At 39.6% G+C, this 15,702-nt stretch overlaps 2 protein-coding genes across 3 annotated transcripts in view; one reads left to right on the top strand and one right to left on the bottom strand.

Annotated features, from left to right (window-relative positions):
• The window catches only part of SMIM14 (small integral membrane protein 14), a 67,859-nt gene that overhangs the window by 22,824 nt on the left and 29,333 nt on the right, over positions 1-15,702 (top strand). Inside the window, exons 2-3 of one of the 2 annotated variants that reach the window (XM_082603111.1) lie at positions 3,795-3,845; positions 4,404-4,513. In XM_082603111.1, the coding sequence (XP_082459237.1) occupies positions 4,439-4,513 (75 nt within the window). In that variant the 5' untranslated portion in view covers positions 3,795-3,845; positions 4,404-4,438. The remainder of the gene's footprint in view (positions 1-3,794; positions 3,846-4,403; positions 4,514-15,702) is intronic. The other variant, XM_082603110.1, reaches the window with a different exon arrangement.
• On the bottom strand, positions 14,383-14,841 carry LOC309795474 (small ribosomal subunit protein uS8-like). Its single transcript, XM_082607845.1, has one exon. The coding sequence runs from the start codon at positions 14,810-14,812 to the stop codon at positions 14,420-14,422; it is 393 nt and encodes a 130-aa protein (XP_082463971.1). The 5' UTR covers positions 14,813-14,841; the 3' UTR covers positions 14,383-14,419.

The following is a 15,702-nucleotide window of genomic DNA, read 5'->3' as shown; positions in this document are numbered from 1 at the left end:
TAAAAGATTCAAATAACAAAGGAACATATGATTCCATTTATATGAATTGTTTGTAATAGGCAAATTCATGGAGACAGAAAGCAGGTTAGTGGTTAACTAGGGCTGGGAGGAAGAGAGGGAAGTGAGGAGTGATTGCTAATGGGTATAGGTCTTGTTTTGGAGAGATGAAATGTTCTAAAATTGTGGTGATGGTTGCATAGTTCTGTGAATATACTAAATATTGAATAGTACACTTTCAGTGTCTGAACTGAATAGTATGTGATTTATCTCGAAGTTGTTATAAAAAATAAATCTAAGTAAGACATGTATATAGATATAACAATAGTAAATATTTGAAGAATAACTTTTATAAATATTCTAAAAATAAATAACTAAAATAAAACAGCACCTTTACACATTCTATATCCTGCTAAAATCATGGGGTCAGTTTGTCAGCATTCTTTCCTGATCCATTGCTCTAGTTGACTATTTCTGTGTGTGGCCTCATTTAAAAAAATCACTCATACATCTAGAATTTGTTTTGTTATAAGGAATGAGGGTAAGGAGTCAGCTTTCCCCAATACCATTTATGGAATAACTTGTCTTCCCCCCAGTGATTTGATGTGCTGTCCTCAACCTATAAATTTCTATAATGGACGTCATCATCACTGACCTATTGAAGGAGCATTTTGACTAGGCTCCCTGTGTTGACTTCAGCTTCTTTACTGTCAGTTTTCCATAGTGCAACCAAGGTGATCTTTTAAAAACACACAGGCATTAAACCTTATGGACTTCACATTGATCTTTGGATGAAGCCCTAATCTTGAACATCACCTGGAAAGCTCTGTGTGGCCTGGCCCATTGACCTCTCTGGTCTCATTTCAGACCACTCTTCTTGTCTGGATTGCTGTCTGAATTCCAGCACGTCACGGCTTTCTTTCAGTTCCTTCATCAGGTTATACTCTTACTCACTACAGGGTCTTGCACTGCTCTTTACTTTGTGTCTAGAATGCTTCCAGCCCTAGATCCCCATACCTTCCACTTCCACCTTACCCTATTGTATTCCAGTGCATCCTTCCACTTTCAACTCAGCATTAACTTCTTTAGTAAAATCTTCCTAACTCCCTAGATAAGTTTAGAACCTGTATATACTCTATAGGCACCTTTTATCTTTTTTTTTTAAGTAACAGCTTTATTGAGATATTCACATACCACACAGTGCACTGTTTAAAGTGTACAGTGGTTTTTAGTACATTCATGGAGTTGTGTGACCATCACCATAATCAATTTTAGAACATTTTCTTCACTCGAGAAGAAAGCCTGTACCAATTAGCAGTCACTCCCCATTTCTCCTCAAGCCCCTCAGTCCTGGACAACCACAATGATTTTTTTTTATTGTGATAAAACATACATAAGTTTCACCATTTTAACCATTTTTTTAAGTCTGTAATTTAGTGGCATTACATTCACAGCATTGTACAACTATCTCCACTATCTGTTTCTAAAACTTTTTTTTCTTTTTTTTTTTTTGTGGTACACGGGCCTCTCACTGTTGTGGCCTCTCCCGTTGCGGAGCACAGGCTCCGGACGCGCAGGCTCAGCAGCCATGGCTCACGAGCCCAGCCGCTCCGCGGCATGTGGGATCTTCCTGAACCAGGGCACGAACCCGTGTCCCCTGCATCGGCAGGCGGACTCTCAACCACTGCACCACCAGGGAAGCCCTGTTTCTAAAACTTTATCACAACACATCTTAAGTTATTACTTATTAAGCAATAACTCCTCATTCTGCTCTCCTCCAGGTCCTGGCAACCACAATTCTACTTTGTCTATATGAATTTGCCTATTCTAGATATTTCATATAAGTGGGATCGTATGAGTCCTTTTGTGTCTTACTTATTTCACTTAGCATAATGTTTTCAAGGCTCATCTGTGTATCAGGACTTCATTAATTTTTATGACTGAATAATATTGTATGTATATACTGCATTTTGTTTATCCATTACATCAGTTAATGGACATGTGAGTTGTTTCTACTTTTTGGCTGTTGTGAATAATGCTGTTATGAACACTTAGCATACAAGTATCTGTTTGAGTCCCTGTTTTCAAATCTTTGGAGATAAATACCTAGAAGTGGAATTGTTGGGTCATTGATCATTCTTATGCTTAACTTCAGGACCCATCAAACTGTTTTCCTGAAAGGCCATTTAGGAGGTTTCTAATTTCTCCACATTATTTATTTCCTTTTTTAAAATTAAAGTCACCCTAATAGGTGTGAAGTGATATCTCATTGTGTTTTGTTTTGTTTTGTTTTAAATTATTTATTTATGGCTGTGTTGGGTCTTTGTTGGCTGTGCACGGCTTTCTCTAGTTGCCGTGAGTGGGGGCTACTACTGTTCGTTGCAGTGCGCGGGCTTATTGCAGTGGCTTCTCTTGTTGCAGAGCATGGGCTCTAGGTGTGTGGGCTTCAGTAGTTGTGGTGCATGAGCTCAGTAGTTGGGGCTCGCGGGCTCTAGAGCACAGGCTCAGTAGTTGTGGCGCACGGGCTTAGTTGCTCCGCAGCATGTGGGATCTTCCTGGAACAGGGCTTGAACCCGTGTGCCCTGCATTGGCAGGTGGATTCTTAACCACTGCGCCACCAGGGAAACCCTGCATTGTGTCTTCGTTGCTGCACGTGGGCTCTCTAGTTTTGACGAGCAGGGGCTACTCTTCGATGTGGTGCGCAGGCTTCTTATTGCGGTGGCTTCTTGTTGTGGATCATGGGCTCTAGGTGCGCGGGCTTCAGTAGTTGTGTTACACAGGCTCAGTAGTTGTGGCTCGCAGGCTCTAGAGCACAGGCTCAGTAGTTGTAGCACACGGGCTTACTTGCTCCATGGTATGTGGGATCTTCTTGGACCAGGGCTCGAACCTGTGTCCCCTGCATTGGCAGGCGGATTCTCAACCACTTCACCACCAGGGAAGCCCCCTTTGTCCATTTTTAAATTGACTTGCTTTTGTTATTGAGTTAGAGGTGTTCTTTATGTAGTCTAGACATTAAGTCATTGTCAGATATATGATTTGCAAATATTTTCTCTCATTCTGTGTGTTGTTTTTTTCCAGTTTTTTGGTTCATTTATCTTTTATAACATTTACAAGTTTGCACTTATAATTTTTAAAATATTTAGATTAATATCTGTCTCCACTATTAGAATGTGAACACCCTTAGGGTAAGGACTGTATCAGTTTTTGCTCACTTTTATATTGCTAATGCCTAGCAGGTGCTAAATATTTTTTGAATGAATGAAGGTATTTTAAGTTAATTTACGAGTTCCATTGATTGCCTATTCCATCTTAAATATCTATAGTACTCCATCTTGTTACTCTTATTTTTCAAAATCTTCCCAGCTATTTCCTGGCTTTTATCATGTTCATTCATGTAAATTCATGCCCCTCCTGCCCCCCCACATTGGTATCATTTTAGATAACTCATTTTTTTCTTTCAGAGGGCTTTCTTGGTAGGATAAAGGCTGCGAAGTTGCCATAGTCAGCTTAGGCTGTTATAGTCAAATAGCACAGACTGAGTGGCCTAAACCAGCGATCCCCAACCTTTTTGCACCAGGGACCAATTTCACGGAAGATAATTTTTCCACGGGGGGTGGGGAGGGATAGTTCAGGTGGTAATGTGAGCCATGGGGAGCGGCAGATGAAGCTTAGCTCACTCACCCATCACTCACCTCCTGCCATGCGGCCTGGTTCCTAACAGGGTGTGGACCAATAGCCGTCTGCAGCCCGGGGGTTGGGGACCTCTGGCTTAAACAACAAACATTTATTTCTCACAGTTCTGGATTCTGGGAGGCCCGTGATCAGGGTGTCGGCAGATTCAGTGTCTGGTGAGGAATCTCTTCCTACTTTGTAGATGGATGCCTTCTTGCTGTATCTTCGCATGTTGAAGAGAGAGAGATATCAGTCTCTTCTTTAAGGGCACTAATCACATTTATAAGGGCTCCACTCTCATGACCTCACTACCTCCCAAAGGCCCTACCTCCAAATACCATCCCCTTGGGGATTAAGGCTTCAACATACGAATTTTAGTGGGGACACATTCAGTCCATAGCAGTACTGGGGCTAACAAAGTTAAAGGATTTGGTAATTAAGCAGAGTAGGGCTCTAGTATCATCAGCTTCACAGATGGGGCCAGTATAGCGTATCTGAAGACATTTGCATTTACAGGAAATCAGTCTGATGGTAAAGTGGTAGCCAATCATTTGTATAGATTCATAATTCATATAAGATTAGCAATAAATTCATAGATATAAGTCATTAATAAATATGAACTGTACTTAGTTTAAGAAAACTATTATGAATTTATACATACATGAATTCTTCATAGTTCAAGAGAAAGAGTAATTCTGAATAGTAGTCTTATGATATTTTTTCCTTCCTCCTAGATTTAAACAGTCAAGTTAAATCAAGCTGGGTAATCATGGCAGAAGGTGGATTCGATCCCTGTGAATGTGTTTGCTCTCATGAACATGCGATGAGAAGGCTGATCAATCTGGTGAGATGAACAGGACAGTCCTATTCAGAACTGAACTGTACCGCTCTGTCTTGTTTTTGGGAGCATGTTTATTGGAAGATTTTCATCTGATGGGCACTAAAAATTATTTCATAATTGAAATTCCACAGTGGTTTAAGTCATAATGGTTAAAATGCTTGCCAGCAGTTCTTTTATTAGAGATAAAAACAGATTGCTGTCTTTATTTATGGTAGATTTTTGTTGGCAAAATTCACCATCATGAGTGGGAAACACACATTTGTGTAGAGGCTTTTCTGTTCTGTATTTTATTTTTTGGCCATACCATGTGGCACGTGGGATCTTAGTTCCCTGACCAGGGATCGAACTGACGCTCCCTGCGTTGAAGCGCGGAGTCTTAACCACTGGACCGCCAGGGAAGTCCTCTGTTCTGTATTAATACATATAATTTTTGGCTATACGGAACTTGTTTACCTGATAAACTGCTATGAAGTCACACTTCCTCTTATGATATAGTTCAAATCCTACTCCAACAAATGGCATGACAATAAAAATCTCTATATAGTTTATTTCCAGATCCAAATCAATTATTTGGCAGAGGCAGATTTCTGAACAACAGGCTTTGAGTGTAGTGAGATTTCAACTGTAGGTTTTTATAGACTTTTAAAGCTTAAATACAGGGCTGTTTATGTACTATACTTTATACTTTTTATATACAAAGGAAAAATTTGACCATTGTTAACAATAAAGTACAATTGACCCTTGAACAGCATAGGTTTGAACTCTGAGGGTCCACTTACATGTGGATTTTTTTTCAATAGTAAATACTGCAGTATTACACCGTCCGCAGTTGGTTGAATCCAAGGATGTAGAACTGCATATTTGGAGGAATTGTGTATACTGAGGGCTGACTATAAGTTACATGCGGATTTTCAACTGTATGGCGGGTTAGCGTCCCTAACCCCTTTGTTGTTCAAGAGTCAACTGTATATTATTGTTATGTTATACATTATAACAACATTTTGCTGTTTTAAAATACTCTTGTACCGGGGTATATTATTATAGGCCAGTTAATAAAGGCAGGTACAAACATTTGCTGGAATACTTGAATAAGCAAGTTTTCTGCTCACTCATTGTCTATGTACAGTGATTAGAAGTACATTGATTGTGAATGATGTTCCTTTGAGAATTAGCATATACTAGGACTTACGATCCTTAAGAATGCCTTAGAGGGATAGAAATAAACTAAGAACTTATAAATTAAATCAGACTCTTGTGAATATAGAAATAAAATGGCAATGTCATATCTCTGATAATTGATGTAAAAATAGATTAATCTGAGAAGAGTTTAAAAAATATTTTCTCCTGTTTATTTATGAAGTTTGAGCTGATAGTTTTTAATGTCTTAATTCAATCAAACATAAAGCAAATTTTTTTCAAATTACTCTGATATTAGGAACAAAAAATAGACTTGTAATTTAATTGTGGTAAAATTTCCCAGTAGATTAGTGTTTAATAAGGGCTACTACCTCTTTTTATTTCTTAGTATAGTATTTTTTATTTTATTTTATTTTTTTGCGGTACGCGGGCCTCTCACGGCTGTGGCCTCTCCTGTTGCGGAAAACAGGCTCCGGATGCACAGGCTCAGCAGCCATGGCTCACGGGCCCAGCCGCTCCGCGGTATGTGGGATCTTCCCAGACCGGGACACGAACCTGTGTCCCCTGCGTTGGTAGGCGGACTCTCAACCACTGCGCCACCAGGGAAGCCCGGTATTTTTTATTTTTAACATGCTTTATTCTATTAGATCTGCTGCTTTTTAAGAGATGACTAAAACTAAGCCCTACTTTTTTAGGATTCCCTGTACACTTAACTTTACTTTAGTAGATTGTCAAGGAAGCCATGTTTAGCTATTTTTTTTCTTTTTTTAATGGGCACATTAATTCATGCTTGATGGGACGTTACTTATAGCATTCTTGGTTTGAAATACTTCGTAATTATGTGAAAATAAATTTCAGATTTTTACAGATCTTTTAAAAGTCCACATTTTTTAGTGTATGATGGATATTTTCACACAATATAAATTACTGATGGATGATCCCCTTATGTATAACATGCTGATAGCAGTATTGAAGATTCCAGAGGGAGGAGAAACTCATTTGATTCATTAAGGAGACTTGCTGGCAAGGTTTGATAGATGTTTGTTTGAACTGAATTGTGCTTTTTAATTTTTATTTCATGTGTATTTCTTCTTCTTTTATTTAAATTCAGAATCAAGCAGCATTTTTGGATCATATCTACATTGTTGATATTTAAGTGCTTTCTAAACATTTTCCCTAGGAAGTATCATTAGAAATATGGTCTCTAGGGCTTCCCTGGTGGCGCAGTGGTTGAGAGTCCGCCTGCCGATGCAGGGGACACGGGTTCGTGCCCCGGTCTGGGAAGATCCCACATGCCGCGGAGCGGCTGGGCCCGTGAGCCATGGCCGCTGAGCCTGCGCGTCCGGAGCCTGTGCTCCGCAACGGGAGAGGCCACAACAGCGAGAGGCCCGCATACCGCAAAAAAAAAAAAAAAAGAGAAATATGGTCTCTAAATTCAGAAATTCAAAGATTTATGAATAATACTATTTATTGTAGCATTATTTATAGTAATAAAAAGTTATAAGCAACCTTAATGTTGACTAGTAGGACAGTGGTTATATCATGGAAATTCATATGGTAAAATCTTGTTTAAAATAGTTGTCTTTGAAAAATATTTTAAAACAAGAGAGAAATATGTGTTATATGAAATGAAAAAAAAAAGATGTACCAATGGTGTTTAATAGATCTTGCATTTGTGTACATATACACATACACCCACACACCCACCCATTTCATATACATGTGTGCATAGGAAGAAAGACTAGAAGAGAATACACTGAAATGTTAAAAGTGGTTATCTCTGGATTCTGGAATATGGGCTGAGACTTCTCTTTTATACTTTCTTGTATTTTCTGTGATAATAAATCTTATAATCAGAAAAAAGTTATCTAACAAAAACTATCAATATTTTCATTTAAACGTCGTTGTATTCTTTTGTAATATATCAATACTAGACTTTTCTACCTCTCATGCATCCATTGTCTTCCACTCATACTTTATAGGACCCTTTTTTCCCAGTATCTGTTATCTTATTACCCTGTGGAACTCTTAACTCTACAGCCTATATTTTATTTTATTTTATTTAATTTATTTATTTATTTGTATAAATTTATTTATTTTTGGCTGCGTCGGGTCTTTGTTGCTGCGCGCGTGCTTTCTCTAGTTGCAGTGAGCGGGGGCTACTCTTCATTGTGGTGCACGGGCTTCTCATTACGGTGGCTTCTCTAGTTGTGGAGCACGGGCTCTAGGTGCATGGACTTCAGTAGTTGTAGCACGCAGGCTCAGTAGTTGTGGTGCACGGGCTCTAGAGCACGGGCTCAGTAGTTGTGGCACAGGGGCTTAGTTGCTCCGCGGCATGTGGGATCTTCCTGGACCAGGGCTCGAACCCGTGTCCCGTGCATTGGCAGGCAGATTCTTAACCACTGCACCACCAGGGAAGCCCCAGCCTATGTTTTTTTTTTTGTTTTTTTTTTTAAGTAAATTAAAATTTCATTTGCATAGTTTTCATTCTAAATTAAACTGATGAATAACACATTATTGGAATCTTCAAAGTGGACTTCAAATTAAATAATTTTTCATATTAACAGCCTATGTTTTAAAAGCAATTTATCTGAGGGTATAATTTTTCTATATTAGTTATAACTACCAGAATTTAGGTTTCTGCATGCTTAGGAAGCTCATAGATACAATAATACTGTGTTATAGTATGATAACAGTGCAGAGATTTATTCTCATTTTTTTAAAAAATGGACATCTAATTCATCTTTGTAATAGCATACCATCTCATTAATTTCAAGTTCTAATTTGGAATTTTTAAAATTTTTGACCTTATGTAATAAAATTGGATTTTCTTGTATATGATGGATATTTTCACACAACATAAATTACTGGTGGATGATCCCCTTATGTATAACATGCTGATAGCAGTATTGAAGATTCCAGAGGGAAGAGAAACTCATTTGGGGAAACTTGAGGATTTTAATGATTTTTTTTATGGTTAGCTCATTAGTTGCATGTTGGGTTGCAGTTTTTGTTTTGCCTATTCTGTGGAAGTAGATGGGCTTTGCCAAGGGATATATTCAGCTTAGAAGCAGTGAAGATTTTACCATTAGTTCCTTTTCATTTTAATAAAGTTCTGTTCATTCACAATTTAAAACTAATTTATTTTCCTGATTTAGTAATCATTTCAGTTAAGGTTCTTCACTGTAAGTAATAGAAGTTTTAGATGATTTAAGCAGAAAAGGACATATTAAAAAAATATTATGTGGCTCACACTGGATAACCTGGCATGGAAAATGAATAGGATCAAAGCGAATGTAAATGCCAAAACGAGCCCATGCTCCAAAACAGCCCAGCCAAAAAGCAGCTGCTCCTGAATTCCAGACTTTTGTGTATCCAACTGTTGATGCAACATCTCCATTTGGACAAATAGTAGACATTTTGTACTTGATGTGTGCATAACTGAACTTTTCTTGTCCCCAACCTTATACTTCTGTCTTCTCTATTTTTTTTTTCTTTTGGCCACGCCATGAGGCTTAGTTCCCCAACCAGGGATTGAACCCGGGCCACGGCAGTGAAAGCACCGAGTCTTAATCACTGGACCGCCAGGGAATTCCCTGTCTTCTCTATTCACTCCATTTTTCTGGTTGCTCAGGCAACAGCTTTTGTGTCGTCTTTTACTCTGTTCTTTCAACCCCATGGCTAATGCAGAACCAAATCCCTTTGGCTCAACCTTAAAAATATATATCCAGAATCCAGCCATTTCTCACACCTCCAGTGAAACACCCTGGTCTAACCTACCATCATCTCTTGCCTAGGTTATTGAAATTAGCCTCCTTGTTGGTCTCCTTGCTTCTACCCTCTTGCCATCTCCATTTTCTTCAACTTTAGTCTCACTACAGGAGTTGAAATTATCTATTTCTGATAAGTCAGATAATGTTCCTCCTTGCCTCAAAATTCTGCAATAGTTCCCCATGACACTCATAGGGAAAAAAAGCAAAATTTATGTGGCCCTATGTGGCCCCCTTCACTCCACTGGTTCCGGTTTGCTCACTTTGTTCTACCGTTTCTGGCTGCCTTGCCATTCCTGAAAATACAGGTCACATACAAAGGATCAAGTGTCTAAATGGCTTTTAGACTTTTCAACAGCAAAACTGGAAGGCATTAGCACAGTGACTTTAAATTCTGAATGGAAATTATTACCAATCCATCATTCTATATCCAACCAAACTATCAAATAGGAGGAGAGTCTTAAAAAATTTTACCTCATGTACCTTTTTCTTAGCTGTTTACTAGAGGATGAACTGTTTTTCACCAAGATGTAGGCATAAACCAAGAAAGAAGAGATTTCGAGTGTAGAAAGCAGTAGATCCAGCATATGAGAGAGGCAAAAGTAATTTCCAGGGTGATGGTGAATGGAGATCCCAGGATAATGGTGAAGGGACATTCCAGGGTTATAGCTACCCACATGCTTTCTTTTTTTTTTTTTTTGCGTTACGCGGGCCTCTCACTGTTGTGGCCTCTCCCCCTGCAGAGCACAGGCTCCGGACGCACAGGCTCAGCGGCCATGGCTCACGGGCCCAGCCGCTCCGCGGCATGTGGGATCTTCCCGGACCGGGGCACGAACCCGTGTCCCCTGCATCGGCAGGCGGACTCTCAACCACTGCGCCACCAGGGAAGCCCCCCACATGCTTTCTTGATAAGGGAAGCTGTTTGTATACCCTAGCTGCTCACCCAGCCTAGTCCTTCATTAATAAATATGAACAGGGCTTCCCTGGTGGCGCAGTGGTTGAGAGTCCGCCTGCCGATGCAGGGGACATGGGTTCGTGCCCCGATCCCGGAAGATCCCACATGCCGCGGAGCGGCTGGGCCCGCGAGCCATGGCCGCGGAGCCTGTGTGTCCGGAGCCTGTGCTCCGCAACGGGAGAGGCCACAGCAGTGAGAGGCCCGCGTACAGCAAAAAAAATAAAAAAATAAAAAAAAAATAAATAAATATGAACAGAAAAACAAGCAAAGAGTTGAAGAAAATAAAAGGACTACAATGTGGTCGCAGGTACAGCTACATTAGAAGACAAGATGAAATAGTTAGATCCTTCTAATATGAAAAGTCATTATGAATGTATAGCTAAAAATGCAGACCTATACAAGTATGTTATGCTGGCCTTAAGTACCACCAGCAACATGATTTTTTGAAATGGTAAAGTTTCAAAGTCACCAAATTCTTGGTAGAGCCATAAACAAAACTAAGTATAGTCTTCCCTTGATTTAAATGTGAAAGTCCAGTTAAATTCCTCGATAATTCTGTGCTGAGTATAACCATCCAAAAAATACTTTGTGTTTTTCTTTGAAATGGACTTATATTATAAGCTCAAGTTTTTCACTTAGTGCATGTGTGGCAGGACCTTTGAAAGTTAGGGGGGATGCAAGCCAGTCACAACAACCAAAGAACTGCCTCTCAGATATCCGTATGCCCTAGTACTGACACATTTGAGAACCTTTGAATAAGGGGGAGAATTAGGGTTTATTAAAAAAAAAAAAAGAAAGAAAAAGGAAAACCAAGTAAGCTGAAGGCAGGCAGGAAGAAAGAAGAGAAGCATAGTTAATAGAAAGCATAAAGTAAAATGTTATGTGTGAGTGGATTATACTTGCTTATTAATAGAGACAGGTTGGAGTTTTTAAATGCTGTTGTTTATCAAGGGAGACAGACACTGAAAACAAAATCTCATAGATAAGTGATAAAAGGAGTGGGGGTGTAGGGGAAGCTGTCCCAAAAGAATGTGATACTCTTAATCTCAGACAAAATTAATTCAAAGCCAAAACAGTTGAACACAGGAATAATACTGACAAAAGAGAGAATCCATCACGTCTGGGACAAACTGTTTATGTCCCAAACAACAGAGAATGCAAAAACAATTAGAAATAAAAGAAGAAACATATTTTAGAAGTATCTGAGAAATGTTAGTGAAAGCCATAGAGATGCCTTTGCAGGTTAAGGTTAGAGTATGTGTAGGTCAGGATAATGTTTGTAAATGCATAGAAGAGGTTCCAAGGAATATATCTCAGATTCATAACAATGGTTATATTGGGGAGAGTTTGAAGGGAATGTAGGCACTATTTTAAACCCACAGAAATCCTCTGATGTCGATCCTCCTTTTACAAATGAGGACACTGAGGTTTTCCCAGGTATTGGAGCCGACCAGAGAGTGGCAGAGGCACATTCGAGCTTGGCATTAGCTCCAGGCCCTGTGCTGTTTCTTCGGTACCATGATCTGCTCTGCTTCCTGTCGGTTTCCTTCAGGTACCTTAAAAAAAGCACTATATTTGCAGTCAAGGAGGCGGTAGGGGGATAGGAGAAAACTGTGGGAGAGAGACTCTTCACTGTATTTTTACCTTTTAAAACTATGAGAGTACATTACCTATTCAAATATTAACTTAAAAATAAAACTTTGGGGCCTCCCTGGTGGCGCAGTGGTTGAGAGTCTGCCTGCCGATGCAGGGGATGCGGGTTCGTGCCCCGGTCTGGGAGGATCCCACATGCCGTGGAGTGGCTGGGCCCGTGAGCCATGGCCGCTGGGCCTGCGCGTCGGGAGCCTGTGCTCCGCAATGGGAGAGGCCACAACAGTGAGAGGCCCGCATACCGCAAAAAAATAAAATAAAATAAAAAAATAAAACTTTGTAAGCATCTTCAGAGGTATTATAAGCAGGACAGTTCTATAGAAAAACTAGTAATCACAGACTTTTTCCACTGAAGAATAAAAGTTTTGAATGCACTGTTATGTAATTTGCAGAGAAAATATATTCTACCATGTTTAGCTTTTTAATAATTTTAATAAGACTGTATTCTCAGCTTACCTTTGTTGATTTCTAAATTGGTACAGTTTGTTCTCATGTTAAAAATATATAGAAAAAACTTGTATGTCTTCTAAGGCTAAATGGACATAAACAGCAATTCAAACGCTTTACTATTGCCTCACCAGTTCTGTGTATGTTCTGATTATTTAACTGCTAAGCTGTACCAGTACACAGAATATAAATCTGATTTTCATGCATTTTATTGTATTGGGTTGACCAAAGTGCCTTTGGTTTTTAAGTAAAAATAAGAGACACGTTTTTCATTTTCACCAAGAACTTTATTGAACAATGTATTCACCCTTTTGTTCCACTACCTTCTGTCATTTTTCAGCCAACTTCATACTTCCATCTTCCCAAAACTTTTTTTTAAAATAAATTTATTTATTTATTTTTGGCTGTGTTGGGTCTTCATTGCTGTGCGCAGGCTTTCTCTAGTTGCAGCGAGTGGGGGTTACTCTTCATTGCGGTGCACACGCTTCTCATTGTGGTGGCTTCTCCTGTTGTGGAGCACAGGCTCTAGGCGTGTGGGCTTCAGTCGTTGTGGTGTGTGGGCTCAGTAGTTGTGGCTTGCAAGCTTAGTTGCTCCATGGCATGTGGAATCTTCCTGGACCAGGGCTCGAACCCACGTCCCCTGCATTGGCAGGCGGATTCTTAACTAGTGCGCCACCAGGGGAGTCCTTCCCAAAACTTATTATCTTTTTGAGCAAAGAACTGTTCCAGGTGCCTTTTACGGTCTTCCAGGGAATAGAAATTTTTTTCTATTAAGAGAATTTTGTAAAGACTGAAATAAATGGAAATTTGAAGGTTCATATCTGGTGAATAAGGCAGATGAATCAGAACTTCCCAGCTAAGCTGTAACAATTTTTGCATGGTCATCAAAGAAACATGTGGTCTTGTATTATCCTGATAGGATATTATGCATTTTCTGTTGACTAATTCTGGATGCTTTTCGTCAAGTGCTGCTTTCAGTTGGTCTAATTTGGAGCAGTAGTTGTTGGAATTAATTGTTTGGTTTTCCAGAAGGAGCTTATAATACAGGACTCCCTTGCAATCCCACCATATACACGATCCAACCTTCTTTGGATGATAACCGGCCTTTGGTGTGGTTGGTGGTGGTTCATTTCACTTGCCCCACCATCTCTTCCGTTCCACATTATTGTACATTATCCACTTTTCCTCACCCGTCACAATTTGTTTTAAAAACAGAACGTTTTCATTACGTTTCAAATGCAGAAATATGGTCAAGAAGGTTTTTTTCTGCTTGACTTAACACAGAACCCAAACATCAAAGCGATTAACATAACCAAGCTGGTGCAGATGATTTTCAGTGCTTGATTTGGATATTTTGAGTATGTCGGCTATCTCCCGCGTGGTATAACGTTGATTGTTCTCAATTAATGTCTCAATTTGATCACTATCAACTTCAGCTGGTCTGCCCGACAGTGGAGCATCGTCCAGTGAGAAATCTCCAGCATGAAACTTCACAAACCACTTTTGACATGTTTGATCAGTCACAGCACCTTCTCTATACACTGCACAAAATCTTTTTTTGCATTTCAGTCGTTTTTACCTTTCTTGAAATAATAAAGCAAAATATGCCGAAAATGTTGCTTTTTTTCTTCTATCTTCAATATTAAAATGGCTACACAGAAGTTCACCAGTTTTGATAAGTCTTTTTTTAAATGCACGCTGATATGAGAGCTGTCACATACAATCTAAAAAAGTTGTTTTGAATGAAGTTAAAGACAACTAAGTGCTACTAGAGCCATCTTAACAGAAAAGCATGAACGAACTTTTTGGCCAACCCAATAGATCTGCAATATGGACTTTTAAAGCAAATGACTGTATCACTGTATTCTTATAGGAGTGTTTTATTTTTTATTTTTATTATTTTATTATTTTTCCTCTGAGGCATTTTATTTGCACGTATGTATTACATCCCTAGAAAAAGAATCCAAGGATTTTCCCTCCTGTGTGTTTTCGTCTTGCTTCTTCATGGTCCATGATGCCAGCTGAGGTTGTCAGTACAATGAAACCAAACTGACGGGACGGGAGCAGGTTATTCTGCCATTTTTCTAGATCTTTGAGTTGCACATCAAACCTGGGGCTGATCACTCCACACTTACTTAGCCTGCCTGTGGGGTTCACAACAATTTTCCCAGCCCTGTGATCATCGATGATTTCAAATTCGCCAATGTAATCATGCTTCATCATCACAGTGAGAAACCTGGCGATGACTTTGGAGCACAGCCTAATAAGAACCTGGCGTTTGCCTCTCTTTTCGGCATTGTTGATACTCTTGAGAGCATCAGCCAGGACATTCATGTGCACCATTATGGCGGCACAGAAAGATGGAGGAAAGAAATAGGAGTGTTTTAAATGATACATTATAAACTGTTTCAGTTCAAGGTTGGTAAGACTGCAGTACAACGAATGCCCGTTTTGGGGTGCTCATGACAAGTAAAGCTTTACTTATTCTATTGGCATGTTTCCTTCCTATGATTTAATTACAGCCTTGGGTTACACAGGTATTAGACTGTTTTTAATGCAGATGTATTTTGCCAGGTAAGTGTTTTGCCAGGATTTGTTTGCCAGGTTCTGTTTGTCTCAGGAATGTTCAGAAACATTAAAAAATGGAGGCATTATCTGACATTACAGGCATTTTTCTAACCTAATCTAATACTCTAATTAGAACTTTAATGTTTTACTCATTAAATACTGGCTAAGAAGACTTAAAGAGGTGGATAAGAATATACAGTGAGTGGGCTGGGCTTCCCTGGTGGCGCAGTGGTTGGGAGTCCGCCTGCCGATCCGGGGGACGCGGGTTCGTGCCCCAGTCCGGGAGGATCTCGCGTGCCGCGGAGCAGCTGGGCCCGTGAGCCGTGGCCGTGGAGCCTGCGCGTCCGGAGCCTGTGCTCCGCGGCGGGAGAGACCATGGCAGTGAGAGGCCCACGTACTGCAAAAAAAAAAAAAAAAAAAAAAGAATATACAGTGAGTCCCTTTCAATTAAAATCAGATATCTTTATCATGTTACATACAGTTCTGTGTTTCATTACTTGTTAACATGGGAATATGCCTATTGATAAATATGGGGTTTTATTGATGTAGTAGTAGAATACTACTAGATATGTAGAAAGATGCCAACACAAAATCATAGTCTAATTATAAATCATTCTTTTAAGTTGTAGGTTTTTTGGTGTGTGTCTCCTCTGAGGTTAGTTTTG

The sequence above is a fragment of the Mesoplodon mirus genome (genome assembly GCF_964341445.2).
Source record: "Mesoplodon mirus genome assembly, chromosome: 2".
NCBI classification, from domain to species: Eukaryota; Metazoa; Chordata; class Mammalia; order Artiodactyla; family Ziphiidae; genus Mesoplodon; species Mesoplodon mirus.
This window is presented reverse-complemented; position numbering and strand designations above follow the sequence as displayed.

Bases quoted from the DNA above. Each gene is read 5' to 3' on its own strand.
- LOC309795474 (XM_082607845.1), bottom strand. From the start codon at position 14,812: ATGGTGCACATGAATGTCCTGGCTGATGCTCTCAAGAGTATCAACAAT.